We start from the raw sequence: 17,921 nt of genomic DNA, 5'->3' as shown, positions 1-17,921 counted from the left end.
AAATGCTTGTTAAAGTTTGAGAACTTCCAGGAACAAAGTTATGTTTGTCAAGGGAACAAATTCTTTTAGAACTTATCTGCAGCCAGAAAAGAGCTGTACCTATGTGACGTCTATGAATCATCACTAGGCAGCTGTGTTCTAGAATTCTTTATTTTCTAAATACATCTATCTCCCCACTTTATGATGCAAAGATGCATACCATTTTATTGTGTGTACTGTTTTATTATTACTTTATTAGGTGGTACCTATTAATAGTTTCATTATCATTCATAGTACCTCCATGCCGGCTCCACAATTGGTAGGTGTATGGTTAGGTGAAGTGTGAGCTCTGTCTGTGGTGAAGCCAGAGTTGATGCACCAGGTATGCTGGTTTGTCTGCTGGCAGGTCGGCTGGCCGGCAGTCCTGGCAGCGGTGGCCACGCTGGAGTCGGACCCGGCGCTCGGCTGGAAGGGCGCCGTCGGGCCGGGGCCGCCGTCGGGGCCCGACTCGGGGCCCGGCACGCCCGGCTCGGCCGGCCCGGCGGGCTATGGCGCCGGCGGCCCGCAGTTTCCCGCCGGCGGACCGGGCACGCCGCACTCGCAGGGCAGCAGCTTCACGCCGCCGGCGGTGCCGCCGCACTTCCCGAGCCCCGGCCACCCGGCGCCGGCGCCGGGGCCGCCGGGAGCGCCGTTCTCGGCGTCCCCGGCGCCGGCCGGCGGCCCGTCGCCGTACCCGACGCCGCCGGCCAGCGGGCCGCCGAGCGGGCCGTTCCCGGCTGTCTCCACGCCGGGCCCGCACCCGGCACAGTTCGGCGGCCCGGCCGGCATGATGCCCCACAGTATGGCCGGCGGCCCGTTCCCGCCGATGGGCCCGCACCCAGGCCCGTTCGGCGGCCCGTTCCCGTTCGGACCGCAGCACATGGGCCCCATGCACGGGCCCGGCGGTCCCATGGGCCCGGGACCGATGGGGCCCGGTGGGCCCATCCCGCCGGACAGAATGGACCACGGGTGAGTTGGCTGTCAACGGCAAATGGTAATGAATGCCTAGAAAAGCCCACAAAGCTGTCCTGAGTGTGTCGCCCCGCTATACCTACCGATTCAGCCGGTGCTAGCCGACAGTGGTCTCTTTTTGAGTCATCCTTCAGTCGTTCAGTCTGTCCACTCCAGCTGTGCGCTTTGGCGGGTGTTGCTGACGATACGCCCACCACAGTTTTCCTGTACTTGCTTGTTTAGCTGCAGTCATGTCCGATAACTCTTCCGTCCCCGTCCCCTCCCCGGCTTGTCTCACCATCCGGCTCCCCCTCCCCTCCTCCCACTCCTTCCTTCCCCCCATCCTTTCTCTGTTCTTCCCTTCTCTGTGCAATCTACACACAGCTGAAATGTTATCAAATGAACTCTTCGTTGCAGGGTCTCCGTCACCGTGGTTTGCGGGCACCCGGATCCCCCTCTCCCAATACTTTTGTTTATTTAGTATCATGTATGTATATTATATAAGGCTGTGCATTTTTTGTCGGACTCTCCCCTACCCTCCCCCAGCCTAAAGCCTTGGCCTAGCCCCCGCTTTCTTTGACAGGCTGGGTGGAAATGACTTTACTTTGGGTTACATTTTTGTCGACCGAAATTATTTTGCCCCATCACCTCATCTGTGCACTGTTTCAAAAAAGAATTCAAGCGTGCTAGATCGTAAAACCTGTACCATGAGTGTTAGAGAGCATGTTGTGATGCTGAGATATACAAGAGTCTTCAAAAAATGATGGCGTAGAAGCGTCAGTCTGGCTTTTATTTGCTCGCTTATAGGTTATGAATGGCATTATTATTATTATTATTATTTTACATTCACGATTGAAAGTTGTCTCCTTTCTGTATTGTTTCAGGCGGCATAATTCGTACTTCAACCAGCCTGACTATAGGATCCATGAACTGAACAAACGACTGCAACAAAAGTCAGAGGTATGTCGATGTCAAGATACGAGCTACGGCGGCGCTGTCACGCTGAGATCAGTTGTGTGTCTACTATCTATCGGAACACGCTTTGGTGAAAATATATGCTTGAGTGAAATCTTAATAGCGTGAGTGGTTGTGCTTTACACCGTACTGCGTCCACTGCATACTTATGCAATATGCATGGTACGCTTTCGCGATCATATCGCCATCATTTTCAGTTGTTTTCCATCATTCCAATTCTCAGTTCCAATAAATCGTAGTGTTTCGACGTGATCGCTCCACTGTTCTTACGTCTTATCTTGCTTACTTACGCATTAATGACGTCGGTAATGGTACTTGCGTTAATTACAGGACAGCGATAGTCTCTGGTGGGATGCGTTCGCCACCGAATTCTTCGAGGACGACGCCACACTCACTCTCACCTTCTGCCTCGAGGATGGACCAAAGAGATACAGTACGTCCGTAGTTTATGCTTTGTCGTTCCTGTCATCATCTTTTCTAAAGTGTTTATAGAATTAGATTATTAATTCGATAGAACGTATTTCACGGTTAACTCTGAAATGCCAGTGGCTGTGGTTTCCTGTGAATCAGCATGATCACCTCACCCTGTGTTACGTCCTCTGGGCTTTTCCTATTGGCCTCTGGGACGATATATCATCCATATAACTCCTTGGGTGGAGACTTCCATTTCGTGTCTAGCTAGACGCGTCTAGCTGGACGGCGGCTGCGTCTATCTGGCGACAGCAAACTTAAGACGCGTCTAGCTTGGAAGTCTCCGTCCAACAGTTAGACGCCAACTTGGACGTCTGCTCAGTTAGACGCCAGTTGGACGCCAGTAGAAGTCTCCACCCCTTATGAATCATGTGATCCTGTTTGACCTCTTACGACTATGTATTTTTATATGACCCCGCGTAATGTATTTTCGTGCGTTCAGTGATTGGTCGCACGCTGATTCCGCGCTACTTCCGGAGTATCTTCGAGGGCGGTGTAACCGAGCTCTACTTCAGCCTGCGCCACCCCAAGGAGTCGTTCCACAACACGAGCATCACGCTCGACTGCGACGCGGCCACCATGGTCACCCACCACGGCAAGCCGCTGCTGGCCAAGGTGACGCAGTGGGTTTTGGAAGGATTGCTCGAGGTCTTGATTATGCCCGAGATTGCGAGTTCATTGGGTCTGGGACAGCACAGACTAGCTTATCCGTTATCGTCATTTGGTGCTATTTACGCCTTATTTTACGGATTGTGATGGATCTGTCTGATGGCTTATGGAGGCGCACCAGCAGCGAATATTATTCGACTAAAGGAATTTAAAGGACTTCAACTAAAGGAATTCGGCCTGTTTGAGGGTTCCAGTCGAACTGTTGTGCTTTTTTCGTCGTTGTGCTGTATTCCCCGCGCTTTTACCCGACTCCATATATCTTGCACCCCTTCCCAGGTGTGTACCGAAGGACGCTTCATCGTCGAGTTCACCTTCGACGACCTGATGCGGATCAAGTCGTGGCACTTTGCGACTCGCGGCGTCAAAGAGCTGATTCCGCGCTCGGTGCTGGCCATGCACGCGCAGCAGGAGCCCGGGCTGGCGGAACAGCTGGGCAAGAACATCACCCGGCAGGGGCTCACCAACGTCACTCTCAACTACCTGAGGGTGAGCCGGTGGCGGCGCTGTAGGAGCAGTGCTGGAACGGGAGGGTATGTCACCTTGAGTGAGCAGAAAAATGGAAGCTTATTAGCTGCTGAAACGACCTTTTTTGGTAGTATCGTCTGTTTTGCTTCCAGGCGATTGATTATCGTCTGCAAAACCAAAACACTGACGGGTGGTAGTGTCTAGTGTGTCATCGAAATGTACCCTGTGGTAATGTGAAATAAAAAAATGTGCATTTATCGCCTCGACTACACGTCTGCCTTTCACAAGTCAAACGATGCTCCCTTGTCCGAGGGACTGGCATGTCTTTTTTATCGTCGCTGCCGTTCCCTCTCCTGGGTCTGCTGACGTGCTCTGCAGTCGCAGTTTGGACAACTGTCTATGTCTATGCGTAGACCCCGCCGGCTGACCACTCCCCGCCTCCGGCAGCTGTCTATGTCTGTGCGTCGCCGGCTGACCCTTCCCCGCCTCCTCCGGCAGCTGTGCGTCATTCTGGAGCCGATGCAGGAGCTCATGACGCGCCAGAAGGCCTTCTCGCTCAGCCCGCGTGACTGCCTGAAGACCACCCTGTTCCAGAAGTGGCAGCGTATGGTGGCTCCCCCAGGTCAGTCGGCGGTCCAGGCGCCCCGCACTACCACGCAGCTGCTGGTTACAGCTTTGTGAACGGCGTGCGTGGTTTCATTGTTTAGTTAGTGTGCAGTTAATTGTGTTTACTTTTAGTGGCTAGAATTGATTTTATTTGTGCTGATGGGTGTAACTTTTATTTAATTTTGTTTTGTTTGCGTGTTTTTAAATGTTGTTTCTTTTTTAGCCTGATTAAGTTGCTGGGCTGCGGTTTCACTGCCCCTTTGCTTGGCCGCTAACACGTTAAAACTAAATCCGACATTGGGGGTACCCATGTTTGCCCTTGAGGCACCACTATAAGTACGAGTTACCAATTGGCCGTATGTAGGACAGCTGATGAGATTCTGACTGTAGGGTTTCGGTGCTGCCCAGGGCTGCGGTAATGCTTCGCTTCCGGGACTAATCAGCTGTACAGAAATGGGCAACACAAACTATATCATTTGACATCGATTTTATTGATTGCTCAAAAACAGCTATGATCACATTACATTTGTTGCATCTCATTTTATCATTACTCCCCATTTCGACCCATGAGTATGTTCAAAATTATTTGAATGTGTCTTTTTTCGGGAACTGAAACTTTGTTGGGGCTTGAAATTGGCAAAAACAATTCTTAATTCATATGCGGTCCACTAGATGGTTTTATTTTACGCTGCTTTTCTGTTCAGTCGCTTTTTGTTGACCGTTGGTTTCGGTTGGCGTTTCGTTACGCTTTATTGATTTGGTGTTTTGTGTTTGCCGCTCAGGTGGGCCAAATCACCCCCATAGCAAACCGGAAGGTATGTGCAGCGGCCGCCGTCGGGTGGTGTCTCTCGCTCTCCCCCCCCCCCCTACCCTGCTGCTCCCCGCGGACCGAGCTGTGTAACGCGCTGGGCGGGCGGGCGATGCTTCTGGTGACGGGTTAATATAGCCCTCAGCCCATCCTTCTCCCAGGCCACCAACCACTTCCTCCGAACTGTCGCTCCTGTCTGGACTTAACTGTGCGGCGCACCTCCCACACATTATTAGGTGGGCCCTTCCTGCTGTTCCATCCCTCCCATTTTGCCTGCTTTTCCCTATCGGGCAGTAGTAATTTGTATGCCTGCTTTTAGCCACTGTTCCTTGCCAGAATCGTCCTTTTCTTCCCCGCATCGAATTTCTATTTTCGTTTTTATTAGCTCTCATCTCCCTCTCATTTCCTCTTGTTACCTATCGTGTCTTTGTAACCGAAGGGTGTAAATTTTAGATCCACTTTTTATTTGCATGTATTCCGTCATTTTGCGTGGTTTGTGCAGGTATGTTTTGTGTGTAAATACTTGTGTGCCTTGTTTAAACGTGAAGGAAGTAGTTTAAACTTCCAATCATTTTATAAAGTATGTATTTCAGTAGGTTAGCCGATGCTTGAGAACATTTTTTTTTTATTGTATGCTTCATCAATTTGTTTCGGCGTATTTTCTCGTAAGGATTACGAGGGACGAGTACGGCTCGCGAATGCAATTAGCTGAGACAGTGTATTATTTCGCCCAAAGTAAAGTAATGCCTTCCGCCGTATTTGTACTTGTGTTGTGCGACATGTGACCGCCTTCTGGTCCCGGTGCACACAGAAAACCAGCGGCCGCCCAGCAAACGGCGGAAACGGAAGGGCGCGGCTGGCGGGGGCAGCGCCGCCCAGAGCAAGCAGAAAGGCCGGCCGCCGTTCAGTCTCTCCGGACAAGTCAGTGTAAGCGCTCCCGCGCGGGACGCCGCGCTGCCGGCCGCCGCCGTCGTGGAGTTTTCTCTTTCTTTTACTTGTTTTTCAATAGGCTTAGAATAAGCTAGATTTTCTTCATTAGTTTTTTAGCTAACTTTATAATACAATATGTTTCTACGTTGTGTAAAGCTGTCTTTGTTTATTTTCAATGTGTTTTTTTTTTTTCGCCGCATGTTAAATGTGATGTTTTTTTTTAATCGAGCCTCAGTTATCGTACCACCGCTTCCTGTGAACATGCTCTTCTTACGCCGCCCGATAAGAGGGCTTTGTGTTACCCGACGGGACCGATGTGGCAAGCTGTTTCTTGCATCACCCTTAGGATTTCCCCATCTTATCCCCGCCTGGCCCTTCGGCAGTGGGCAGTCACCGTGTCTTCTCAATGCATTGCCACTGTCCACTGACACAGCCAAGCACAAGACTTACAGTCGTCCAGACGTGTCTTACCCCAGAAGCTGTTGCTCCGGTGTCGCCCCTCTGACGGTTCAGGCGGGATTCCCCCAGCTATAACCCCTCTGCTGCCTGCCGCGGGGGCTCCACCCCAGCTGCCTGTTCCGTTAGCGCCCCGCTGACGCCGGCCGTCCGTGTCGCCAGGACGTGATGGTGGTCGGGGAGCCGTCTCTGATGGGCGGCGAGTTTGGCGACGAGGACGAGCGGCTTATCACTCGGCTGGAGAACGCGCAGACGGACGCGGCGGCGGCGGCCGGCGCCGGCTCGGGCGGCGGCGGCGGCGGCGGCTCGGCGTCCGGCGGCGCGCCGCCCCCCGAGGAGAACAACTACACGTCGTCACCGCTGACCTCCGGCGGCAGCTGGACGAGCGGCGAGCGCTCCCAGCCGCCGCCGCCGCCGCCGCAGACCTCCACGCCCACCCCGCAGGACTCGCAGGAGAAGAAGTCGCCGGCCGTGGCCCAGTGACACCCGTGTGAGCCAGTGACACGGACCTGAGCTTGTGCTGCAGTGCTGCCGCCAGAGTGGACTAGATGTGGAAAGCCTCTGACAGATGCCTGGTGTGTGTATGCCGGTGCTTTTTTACGATTTTATCCCATTTTAAATGGAGTTTGTGTTAGGGTAATGCTGACCGGACGTGGAGAGATTGGTCGTCATATTTCTTGGTGAATTGAATTCAATATTCTTAAATACCGTGTGTTTCTTTACTGTGCTTTTTTCATGTGTTTAATTGGTTTGCTGATACTTTTCAGTTTCTGTTGCGAGCATCTCTTTTGAGACGGCGCGTGTGTGTTAGGTCGGGCCCGCGCAGACTGGAAGCGAGCACGAACACAGGCGAGTGAGTGTCTTAGGGTTGGCCGCGGCCGCCCACACAACCATAATCTCAGGTTACCTAAAGTGACCACCTCAGAGCCTGTCCGCTCGCGCTGCGTGTGTTCATGTGTGTATGTGTGCGCGCGCTCACTGTGTCTCTGGCCGGTGCTGGTCGGGCCAGCGCATACCGTGCAGTGTGCCAGCTGCCATTCTTGTGAGAGTGTCCTGCGGTATGTATTTTTGTGTGTCTGAGTGTATGAAGGAGCGTTCCTACGATCACCCGGAACGCTCGCGACGGCGGGATCTCATTGTGGCCCCGTTTGCGGCGGCTCATCACCAGAGTGGGGCGGGCCCGTCTGTGGCAGACCTTCCCAGAATTACCGGGCAGAGTAGCGGCCGGCCCCCGGTCTGCGGCCGCCGGCCGTCGCCTGGATCGCTCCATAGGCGCCTCGGCACGGAGCTCGCCGGGTCGGGCCAGCTCCGCTCTCAGTCATTGGCAGCTATGTTGTATCGCAGAGTGTCGCCGAGTCTCGTTGTGCTTGGCGCGTGCTATCTCCGCGCTCGCTCCCACTCTGAAGGAGCCGCCCCGTGCGCGACACCAAAGCAGACCGACCCGGCGCGGCGCGGCCGCCGCCGCTCCAGGCTGCATGTACAAACGGTAATACAGAACCGGGATGGTGTGGCGCGACACGTCTGTTTGTGTAGCGACCAACCGAACGACTCGAAACTACGGAACAAGTGGATGTGAGAGCTGCGGGTCCTCCTATCGTGTCTCAGATATGTCAGATGTGCGCGATTACGCAGCTGATTGCCGCTATATTTTGTGGATTTTTTCTTTTTAGTAGTAACATAGCGGGCTACCACCAGACATTGGGTTTTTCGGTAAGAGGATATCATGGCATGTGAACTTTGGAGGCTGGTCTCGTCTCGCCAGTTCAAGTTGACATGAATTAGTCATTTTCCATTGGTAGTAGGTACGGTGGACGCTATTTTTGTCCTGCCATTTTCACCGTACCTACATTTGTGATGTTTTGTGAGGCGCAAATTTTTCGAGGGCAATTTACCCCTGAGCAAACCTCCGGCCGCGGTTTGGTTCAGAGTGGTCCTGGCTTAGTTCTTAGTTGTAAAACTTACTCAACAACAAAGCATGAAAAAAGATAAATCAGTTGTGCTGGCGCATAAATAGGAAAAAGTCCAAATTCAATATACCCAGGGAAAAAGTGGCATTTCAGCGAAAGCTCAAGAACATGAAATATGTACCAATATGAAACATTTTATTTATAGTCACTGTGAAACACTTGTCAACTACAAATTAATTATATGATAAGCAAAATTTTAAAGCAATAAATATTTATATCCCCAATTTAGAAGAAAAGCAAAAAACGTAAATTTACCCTTTTAAGCTTCAAAAAGACTTGTTCTTTTTACATTGGAACGCAGCTGTTTCAATTATGACGCAAACAAAACCATGCTTGCTGATTGTGCTGATCAAGTGCTGTTTGATAATCATTTTGTTCCTTTTGTTCCCGTTGCAAGCCAAAGCGCGCGGTTTACAGGTAACATTCTGTGGGATATATTTATTTTTCGTGAGTTCTAACATTGAACTCCTCACTATCGTTATGTCTGAAAATGTGTGTTTTGATTGGCAAATGCCTTAAATATCGCCTGTGTTGTTGACTACTATGGACGGTCAAACCCCTTGAGACCCCACTTTTTCATTTTTGCGATAATTTTTAAATGCGTGAACTCTCGTTGACGATATTCTGGTAATGTGTGTTTCAGATTTCAGAGCCTGCCGAAACTTTAATACAAATGTTATTTGACGCCAAATGATCATGAAAGGTACCTCACATTCTTTCGTAATGCTAAGGTCAAATAATTTCAGGCGCTGGCAGAGGCCCGCGTTCGGCCATACTCGAGCCCAATCGAGCCCTGCCACCAGAGCCATCTGCTCTTAATGTCATCTACCAGCGCCCACTATCGCTAACAGCTACCTCCCACCACCACCATTTTTTTTGATCTACGTCAACCACATAGCCATCGGTTTGCACAGCCGCTACAAAATCTTCGCAGACGACCTGAAGATATACATGTGTGGGAACAAGTCCGATCTCGACGCCAAAAGTCTTCAGTCGGACATCGATCGTCTCCAAGCTACAGCATCATCGTGGGGCCTTTCACTGAACTCGAAGAAGTGCGTCCTCATGAGGTTCCAACGGAAATTCCACAAATCACCAAGACCGAGTTACTATCTGAATAACTCTGCCCTTCCCTGGACCGAATCGCATTCCGACCTTGCCGTGATCATCGACGACAGTCTAAGGTTCCATGAACAGGCTAGAGCTGCCGCCAGGAAGGCTGGAGGAGTGGCACACAGCTTTTTGAAAGCAACCTTGTGTAGGGATGCAGACTTCATGCTGCACATCCTCCGCACCCACATCCGTCCAGTTCTGGAATACGCCTCTGTTGTATGGAACACAGGATATATCGATGACCTCAGAAGACTCGAGGCGGTCCAACGACTATGGACTCGTCACATCAAAGGCCTGCAAAACATGGAATACGGTGACCGCCTGAGACAGTTAAACCTCTTCTCTGTGAAGGGCAGACTGATCCGATCCGACCTCATCAAATGCTGGAAAATCTTCCACAGCCCCGGTCCCATCAAGCCGTCAGATCTCTGGGAATTGTCCTCCGAACGCCGCACCCGAGGTCATCAACTCAAAATCACAGTCCGGCGCTGCCAACTGGACACGAGATCACGTTTCTTCTCGGAACGCGTCGTGAACGAGTGGAACGCCTTGCCCGACTCGACGGTCACCTCTACTTCCCTCGCCGAGTTCAAGTCATCACTCCTGAAGGTTCTTGGTGATCGTTTGTTCGACTACATCGTCTGATCTCTCCTGCAAGGTTCTACTGATCATCGCCGCGCACTCCAGATTCCGCGAAGGAGCGAATCAAACAGTACCGTGACAGCCGGTACTGAACTGATACCGCATAGCTAATCACATCTAGAACTTTTCCTCCCCCAACTCCAAGCAGACGCACTACCCCAATCCCCTGCGGTCCATCTCTCAGCGCCCAGCGTAACCAGGGGAATTGGCGCGTCTCTTTCCTACACGGTTTCCTGCCTCTCCTCATGCACTGGTGAGTCAAGGAAACCCAACAGGTGAGTTGAACAGGTGAGAATCAAGCCTGGATGGAGCATGAGATGCGACTGCGAGTGACTGGACGCCGGGCAAGGAGCGCCAGAGGGGTAGGGCAGAGCTTAGTATTTACCTTAAGTATTTACCTTAAGTAAAGGTCATTAGGTACCCTTTCGAGTAATCAGACCCTTTACTCAAGAGATGCCTCCTCTTCTTCTGACGAAGACGAGTAGGCTGCCATGCTAGGTGAGGCCATACATTGATGGCCACGATGATCATTAGTATGAGAACTTGTAGTTGAACTTTTCAGGGTGGTCCTTCCATTCCTTCCCCAGTCTGTACTTGAACACATCGACATTTGGAGCATCGATGGTGTGGGTTGACAGCTTGTTCCATGTCTGAGTTACTCGTGCCGCAAAGAAGGCTTTTCTGGGTCCCAATTGATGCTGAACTTGAAGTTTTTGATCGTGACCTCGGGTGACACGGCTGAGAGAGTTCTTGAACATGCTGTTGTGACAACACGGGCACTCTCTTTGGAAGTCCACCTTGTCGAAGCCTTTCAAAATTTTGAAGGTCTCGATGATGTCCGACCGTTTCCGTCGGAATTCCAGAGTAGGTAAATTAAGGCTCCTGAGGCGATCTGAATATGAAAGGTGAGACAGTCCGTTCACCAGCCTTGTTGCCCGCCGCTGCACCTGTTCGAGTGCATCTTTGTCCTTTTTGAACTTGGGATTCCATATAACAGTTGCATACTCGAGGTGGGGCCTGACAATGCTTTTGTACAAGGCTTTGAAAATGTCGCTGTCAATGTTTGCAAAGGTATGCTTGATTGCACCAAGAATTCTATTGGCCTTGTTAATCTGGTTAGTGACATGTTTTGAGAAGGATAGCTTCATGTCTATAGTGACTCCCAGGTCCTTTTCCTCACAGACTGCTTCAAGGGTATGTTTGCCTCCACCCATAGTTGTCATGGTATACTCACTTCCAGGATTTGTTGGTCCGAGATGCATGACCTTGCATTTAAGTGGATGAAAGATCATCTGCATTGTTTTTGCCCAATCTTGCAAAGAGTTGATGTCCTCTTGCAGATTGTGAAGTTCACCATCGCGCTCGTTGATGACTTGGTAGACCTTGGTATCGTCCGCAAACATAGAGATATGACAATTTAAGAGGTCGGGAACATCACAGACAAACATGGAAAACAAGAGAGGCCCGAGCACTGAGCCTTGCGGCACTCCACTTGTTACAAACTCCCAGTCTGATAGTGATCCATTGACGTTCACTCTTTGCCGCCTGCCTGTTAGAAAACTCCTTATCCACTGATGAGTCTTTGCATTCACCCCTAGAGCCTGGACCTGGGCTAGAAGCCGTTCATGGGGCACAGTGTCGAACGCTTTGGCATAGTCCAGAAACACAACATCCACTGGTAAGCTGTGGCTTAGCGCTTCCGTCCAAATATCAAGAGCTTCCAGTAGGTTTGTGACCGTAGATTTCCCTGTGATGAAACCATGTTGTTGGCGAGCGATAAGATTGTTTGTCTTCAGATGAGCGATGATGTCCTCGCATATGATCCTCTCCAGAATCTTGCATAATATTGATGTCAGTGACACTGGTCGGTAGTTCGGGGGATCACTTTTGTCGCCTTTTTTAAAGATTGGCGTGACGGTGGCCACCTTCCACTGCCGTGGAACTTCTCCAGTTTCAATACTTTTACAGAACAGAGATGTGATGGGTGTCGCAAGTTGGTCAGCAAGTTCGTGCAAAACACGAGGGTGCATGTTGTCGGGGCCTGGCGATTTATCAATCTTCAGTGTTTTCAGCTTGGCATGGACTCGCTGAACAGTTATCGCAACTTGCATCTCTGTGCATCTTAGTGCTGACTTCATTACGTGGCTCTGCCTCATGAGCGTATAACCTCTACCCAAACAGGGGATTTGTTCCGTGAAATTTAACATTACGAGTAAATGAGAAGTAGGTACCTCTCATAATTGTTTGGCATCAAAAACCTTTGTAATAAAAGTTTCGGCAGGTTCTGAAACACCCATTGCCACAATATCGTCAATAAAAGTTAACACATTTAAAAATTATTGCAAAAAGTGGGGTCCCAAGGGGTTTGACGTCCATAGTAGGTACAGTCCAAGGCAGAAGTAATGTGCGGTTTCAGTCATGGGCTTTTGTGATGGGTAGGTATGTTCTGTTTCTGAAGCTTAGGAATGATTAGCCAGACTACAATGAAACTTTGAATATAGCTTGCATGTATCATCACTCTTGCAGCTGCAACTTTGTCCATTGATATCTTCTTTTCAATCACCCCGTATTAAAAATCGCCAGTCAAAGGCCAAAGCCATCCATTGAGATTGGTAAAACCGCACATTGCTTTAGCGGTGGGCTGTACATTGTGACTGGCCTTCCATGTTGATGTGCTTACAGAGGTCCCATTTGTCCTGATTCTACTATGATCATGATTAACAGCTAATCCATTTTTCAGAAAATGTCTGGCGAAGATCCAAATCAAGCAGGCCTTGAAAGTGAATCAGATGGGGAGCCGTGGCAGCCAAATGAACAAATGCTTTTGTCTTTGTTGGAGATGGGGATATCAGAAAATGCTGCCAAAAGAGTAAGATCACTTTCAATGCTCATTTGTATATTTTAAGATAATAAACTTAAACAGTGATGAATGATGAAAGCACTCTTTTGAACCCCAGGCTCAAAATTGAATTAATACCAGTAAATCGCATTTTAGGAGAAGGACGAGCGAGCGAGAGATTGAGGCCTGCACATGAGGAAGGGCGAGAGAATACTTGCAACTGGCTCTCGTACTACACATTACTAACCGGTTGCTGACGGTGTGCCAAATTTGGATGCAATTGACTCAGCCGTTCCCGAGATCTGGAACTCGGCACCCTGCATGTGCACACGTTCAAACTGGGTCCAATGACTTTTGCACAGCATGCTTTCAACCGGTCCCTAACTGTTTACCTAATTTGGGCGCGATCAAACTAGCTGTTCTCGAGATCTGGAAACAACCCCTAGCACGTGTGGACGTGCAGTAACAACACCCTAACCGTAACGCATGGGAATGGATTGCCTAGTCGGTGCCTACCTGTATGCCAAGTTTCAGCGAAATCACCCCAGTAATTTCAGAGTAATTGTAATAGGAACGAATTTGGCACCTCGTATTGTTGTATTTTGCATGTGCACTGGGGGTGACCACGTGCATCGAGATTCGAGAGTATCCGATGTTTACGGAGCGAGCGAAGCGAGCGGAGTCTTTCCTTAGATTAACGGAAATGTCTGAGTATGAGCGGCCCGTGCGGACGCTTTTGCGAGGCTTATATCTCAGCAACCACTTGACCGATTTACACGCGGTAATTTTTGTAGAGTAGCTTCATTCCTTCTACCAAGTATTGGACTATTCCCGATGCATGTGAGTGACCCCTTATGCACGTGCCACGTGCAAAACGAAGAGGTGTCAGTTTTGTAATTGTTGACCGGTTAGTAGGGTGCCGTGCACAAGTCAGTTGGAGGTACTCCCTCGCAATTTCGCACGTGCAAGGCCCACCCTCTCGCTCGCTCCGTTAGTCGCCCCAAAAGGCGTTATACTGTTGGTAGAAGGGATGCAACTACTCTACAAAAATTACCGCAAGTCAATCACCTACATAAACAGTTACCGAGATATAGACCTCCCAAACTGCTTGAACACCATTGGCTTTTCACGTGGCACATGCCACGACGGTCACCTAAATGCATCAAGAATAGGCATCAATGGGGGAGAAGGAATGAGGCTGCCCAACAAAAAAGGCCGCATGTCAATCGGCCCAGCGGTTGCTGAGTTACAAGCCTCCCAAAAGCGTTGCATGCCGGGCCGGGTCTGGCCGCTTATACTGAGATTTTTCCTTTATACTGAGAAGACTTCCCTTCGCTCGTTCGCTCGTAACTTCATCATATTTTCCACTCCCAATTTTACCGATAAAAAGCTTTTTCGTGGGTGATCGTTTTACGTCCTACATTTTACTGCACTTGGATATAAATATCTGCTATCGAACCCTTTTTCACTCCTCTTGGGCCTTATCTGGCGAACAATTTATCAATCGTATTCCCTTTTTTGGACAGGAATTTCCTTCTGACACCCAAACCAAAATACAATATTTGGACGCCGCCTTCAGGTTTGCTTAGTCATGACAGAAGGAATGTTTGTTTAATCATGTCTTATCATTTTCAGGGTCTGTATCATACTGACAATGAGTCAGTGCAGGCAGCCGCTGCCTACATCTTTGAGCAGCCTTCAAACGAGGTGAATGCCCCGTTCTTTCCTGAACTGAGCGAAGACAGTGATGACGATGGTGAAGAGCACAACTACAAGATGGTGTTTGTCATCAACGCCGGTCTGGGAATGGGTGTCGGCAAGATTGCAGCTCAGGTGAGCATCTTAAAAAAGACATTGAATGGACTGCGGGAGGTTAGCTGTATTTGGAGGCTGATGACCAGTTCAGGTGCAGTCCTTCCGGTGGGCCGGGTCAACAACAGGGAAAATCCTGTTGGTATTGCAGTGGCCTGCCTTTGAATAAACGAGCATCTACCTCTTGCACCTCCTTCTCCTGCGCACATACCTACTAGGTGGGATCAATCAGAGTGAAAATCTGATTGTGTTTCGTATTGTATCGGCAAGGATCGCCGTAAGGTTGAGCTTACAGAGGGTGAGAAATGAAGCCAGCCAGCCAGCCAGACCAAAGGGAGCCGAGGGACTGAGGATGAGTGTCGGCACGCGTTCTCGATGGGCTCTCAGTCCGAGCTTGGAGAACCACGGACGCTGGCGTTTGTCTTGCGTCACTTTGCATAGCAATTCACTACAGTTATGATTCGTTTTTCCATGGAATTTTTCGTGATGTTGATATCATAGCGCATTTTCCTTCCACATGATAAGTTGATTAGTGGGGTCGCACCACCATCCTAACTCGATACCCCGATAGCAAAAGCTGAGCCACCTTACGAGCCAGCAACTGTCGGCGATAAACGATCAGGTGACACCGCTCTGCTTACTAATTCCGGGCGCTAATACCGCCCGCTTCGTGTGCGATCACGGTTTATAGTCGGTGAGTCAGGTGCACCGTGCAGTCCAATATCAGCTGCTTGATCAGCTGGAGAGTGGAGACTTTGTCCCATCTGCAAACATGGTTGAGGACATTTAGTGTAAAAAACGAAGATTTCGACGATGAACCAAAGTGTTTTTATTTTTTAATTGTGTGCGATTGGTGGCTGTGGGCTGTGGGCCCAGGTACTCCGCTAAGTAGTGCTTGTTGCGAACAAGGCCCTTGTTGCGAGTGACCCCGCTGACCAGTGACCCATCACCCGACCTTGCTCGCGTCCGGTTCATCGGTGATATTTATTAATTATTGACGATGCGCTTTTAAAGTGACCATCCCCCTTACCATTAGTTTTGAGTTGAGATAGCCAAATTGGGATCCTTGGCTTGCACTTACCGGTTTGGGCACTCACAACATCGAGAATGGCTTTAATTAGGAGTTACGCGTATTTAATTTCAAACTTGCAGTTTTCAGATTTTTAGGGGTTAATGCATTTGAATACCCCCTTAGAATTTGTGACGTCAGCGCAGGTCTAACGTTTTTCTTGATACTAAAACCATCGGTAAAACGTGGTGGTATATGAAGCTTTGCGTGCCACATCTGCCGCACTTTTAGGATGTCAAATTATTGCTTCCAAATTACGTCGTAGGAATGTCAGAAGAGGTACCAAAAAGTAAACATAAGTAAAAGTCTCATATCTTGAAAACCAGTGAATGTGTTTCGGTGAAATTCTGTAGATATTTATTTTTGATCTTTCTGAACCACGGGACATCACTTTTATTCTAATTCATTTACTTTTTTGAAGGCGGGAGGGTCCCTTTAAAACTCTATAGTCATCGAGCACCTATTTATCCTGACATTCTCGTGTACTTATAAATTACTCGTTTTATACGATATATTAGTTACATCCAATGACCCTCCTGGTCCTGCAATTACTAAGTGAATAAGTAAAAAAAAAAGCAAAAAAGCAGTACTAAGCAAAAAAAAAACTTACGTCGCATGTTTTCATCATAAATATGTTTTACATCATCGGCTTGTACTCCTTGTAAAACATTTACCCACCATACCCACCATAACCCAGTCTTACCTTTTTCCAGGTGGGTCACGCAGCCATCAACCTGCACAGGCTGATGCTGGCCAATGAGAAGTTTGCCGAGGCTGCTGAAGATTGGGAAGAGGAAGGGTGAGTGTTCACTGTCCAAAGGCAGAGATTGATGCTCTTGGTCTATTCTTCTTTCTAGACATAGATATTTCAACGTTTTTTATGTTTATGTTTTGTTTTGTTATGTTCTCTGAGTCTTTCAGGAAACATTTTGATTGAAACTTAGGCGACACAGGTGGTTGGCATATTATTTTCCTCTCTTTTAGTGAGAAGAAGATCGTGTTGAAGGCGGACACGACGGAGGACCTGCTCTCGGCTTATGCTAAAGCCATTGATCTGGGCCTGTTGGCATGGATTGTGGAGGATGCTGGACATACGCAGGTTAGTGAGCAAATAAGTAGAAGGGTTTCTGAAATAGTTTGCAGGTATAACATTTTATCTTCAGTTAAATCTCGCGTTATGAAATATTACTTGGTCAACTGCGCACTGTGGAGCTCGTCTCGCGCTGGTGTGTTACATATATGCCGCTTTTGGTAGTCGGTACCGTTTCTGATTTTTGGAAAAAAAAACATTAATTGATATTGTTATTTTCTGTGTTGTTTTATCGGTGCGATCGTCCGCTGATCATTCCTCCGATATCGGGAAGTAAATAATATTGATTTTAGAGTTTCGACCCGCTGACAGATTTGACAGCAGCGTTGTGTTTTCAGGTGCCCGAGGGCTCCCGGACCGTGGTCGGGGTGTTTGGCGAGGACGTCATCGTCGATCAGGTCACTGGCTCGTTCAAACTGCTCTGAAGCACCGGCCAACACTCTTCTCGCCGCTGTCCAAAAATTCCGGAGGGTGGGGTATCGAGTTTCTTTCGGGCTCGATTTTTTTTTGCGGCGGCGAAATGACTTGTGTGATCTGACATTTGTTGTGGTTTGCTTCGACTTATCCGGATAAGGGAATCCGCTTCCACTGGCCGCAGAGGGCGTTGTGGGTGACGCCAGACGCCAGTCCGCCTCTCTGTTGGCCGCCCGCCGGGGACCGTAACGGTGAGTGCGTCCGGGGGGACGGACACTGAGCTGTGATATCGGGGGCTGCGACTGCTTCTCCGGGCTACCCCACTGAGCGAGCGCCAGTGGTAATAAGGAGTGTGGACTGTAGTTGGTATTACAATTATTGTGTGGTAATTGTAACGTAGGTACGTTGTAACTAAATGCAGCGTATGAAATTTATGCTATATGATGGCCATGGTGTGGTTCCTGGGGTAGCTTATGTGTCCTGATGTGCACTATCGGTTTGCAACGCAATGCGGTGTGTGCTATAAATAAGTGCCAGTGTGTCCTCGGTCCTTCTTGGAGATCAATAAACTATTCCGGAAAAGTGTGAAGTTACTGTTTTGGCCTTGATTCGCGGGGTTTTATATT

At 49.3% G+C, this 17,921-nt stretch overlaps 2 protein-coding genes across 9 annotated transcripts; both read left to right on the top strand.

Annotated features, from left to right (window-relative positions):
* The first annotated feature begins 386 nt into the window (after positions 1 to 386).
* On the top strand, positions 387 to 7,865 carry LOC122393420 (LIM domain-binding protein 2-like). Of its 4 annotated transcripts, XM_043389397.1 has the most exons (10): positions 387 to 636; positions 682 to 987; positions 1,854 to 1,929; positions 2,275 to 2,377; positions 2,858 to 3,030; positions 3,361 to 3,570; positions 4,048 to 4,171; positions 4,938 to 4,970; positions 5,775 to 5,890; positions 6,512 to 7,865. In XM_043389397.1, the coding sequence occupies exons 2-10, from the start codon at positions 806 to 808 to the stop codon at positions 6,830 to 6,832; spliced, it is 1,338 nt and encodes a 445-aa protein (XP_043245332.1). In that variant the 5' UTR covers positions 387 to 636; positions 682 to 805; the 3' UTR covers positions 6,833 to 7,865. The 4 variants fall into 4 exon arrangements, with proteins under 4 accessions (XP_043245332.1, XP_043245328.1, XP_043245331.1 ...); XM_043389393.1 differs by lacking the exon at positions 387 to 636 and having other exon boundaries at positions 649 to 987; positions 5,775 to 5,884; XM_043389396.1 differs by lacking the exons at positions 387 to 636; positions 4,938 to 4,970 and having other exon boundaries at positions 649 to 987; positions 5,775 to 5,884.
* Positions 7,866 to 8,645: 780 nt separating this feature from the next.
* On the top strand, positions 8,646 to 17,884 carry LOC122393418 (probable peptidyl-tRNA hydrolase 2). Of its 5 annotated transcripts, none has more exons than XM_043389388.1 (6): positions 8,646 to 8,733; positions 12,812 to 12,940; positions 14,546 to 14,743; positions 16,505 to 16,590; positions 16,776 to 16,890; positions 17,220 to 17,884. In XM_043389388.1, the coding sequence occupies exons 2-6, from the start codon at positions 12,815 to 12,817 to the stop codon at positions 17,304 to 17,306; spliced, it is 612 nt and encodes a 203-aa protein (XP_043245323.1). In that variant the 5' UTR covers positions 8,646 to 8,733; positions 12,812 to 12,814; the 3' UTR covers positions 17,307 to 17,884. The 5 variants fall into 5 exon arrangements, with proteins under 5 accessions (XP_043245323.1, XP_043245322.1, XP_043245325.1 ...); XM_043389387.1 differs by lacking the exon at positions 8,646 to 8,733 and adding an exon at positions 10,373 to 10,433; XM_043389390.1 differs by lacking the exon at positions 8,646 to 8,733 and adding an exon at positions 12,274 to 12,294.
* The last annotated feature ends 37 nt before the right edge of the window (positions 17,885 to 17,921 follow it).

The sequence above is a fragment of the Amphibalanus amphitrite genome, unplaced genomic scaffold (assembly GCF_019059575.1).
Source record: "Amphibalanus amphitrite isolate SeventyFive unplaced genomic scaffold, NRLGWU_Aamphi_draft 000534F_arrow, whole genome shotgun sequence".
In the NCBI taxonomy this organism is placed as follows: Eukaryota; Metazoa; Arthropoda; class Thecostraca; order Balanomorpha; family Balanidae; genus Amphibalanus; species Amphibalanus amphitrite.
The sequence above is the reverse complement of the archived record's forward strand: the minus strand, read 5'-3'. Positions and strand labels throughout refer to the sequence as shown.

Coding starts and splice junctions, on each gene's coding strand:
- LOC122393420 (XM_043389397.1), top strand. CDS start 806: ATGATGCCCCACAGTATGGCCGGCGGCCCGTTCCCGCCGATGGGCCCG. Junction 2,378..2,857: donor GGATGGACCAAAGAGATACA/GTACGTCCGTAG, acceptor TCGTGCGTTCAG/TGATTGGTCGCACGCTGATT. Junction 3,031..3,360: donor GCAAGCCGCTGCTGGCCAAG/GTGACGCAGTGG, acceptor ACCCCTTCCCAG/GTGTGTACCGAAGGACGCTT.
- LOC122393418 (XM_043389387.1), top strand. CDS start 10,377: ATGGAGCATGAGATGCGACTGCGAGTGACTGGACGCCGGGCAAGGAGC. Junction 10,434..12,811: donor GGGCAAGGAGCGCCAGAGGG/GTAGGGCAGAGC, acceptor TCCATTTTTCAG/AAAATGTCTGGCGAAGATCC. Junction 14,744..16,504: donor TCGGCAAGATTGCAGCTCAG/GTGAGCATCTTA, acceptor ACCTTTTTCCAG/GTGGGTCACGCAGCCATCAA.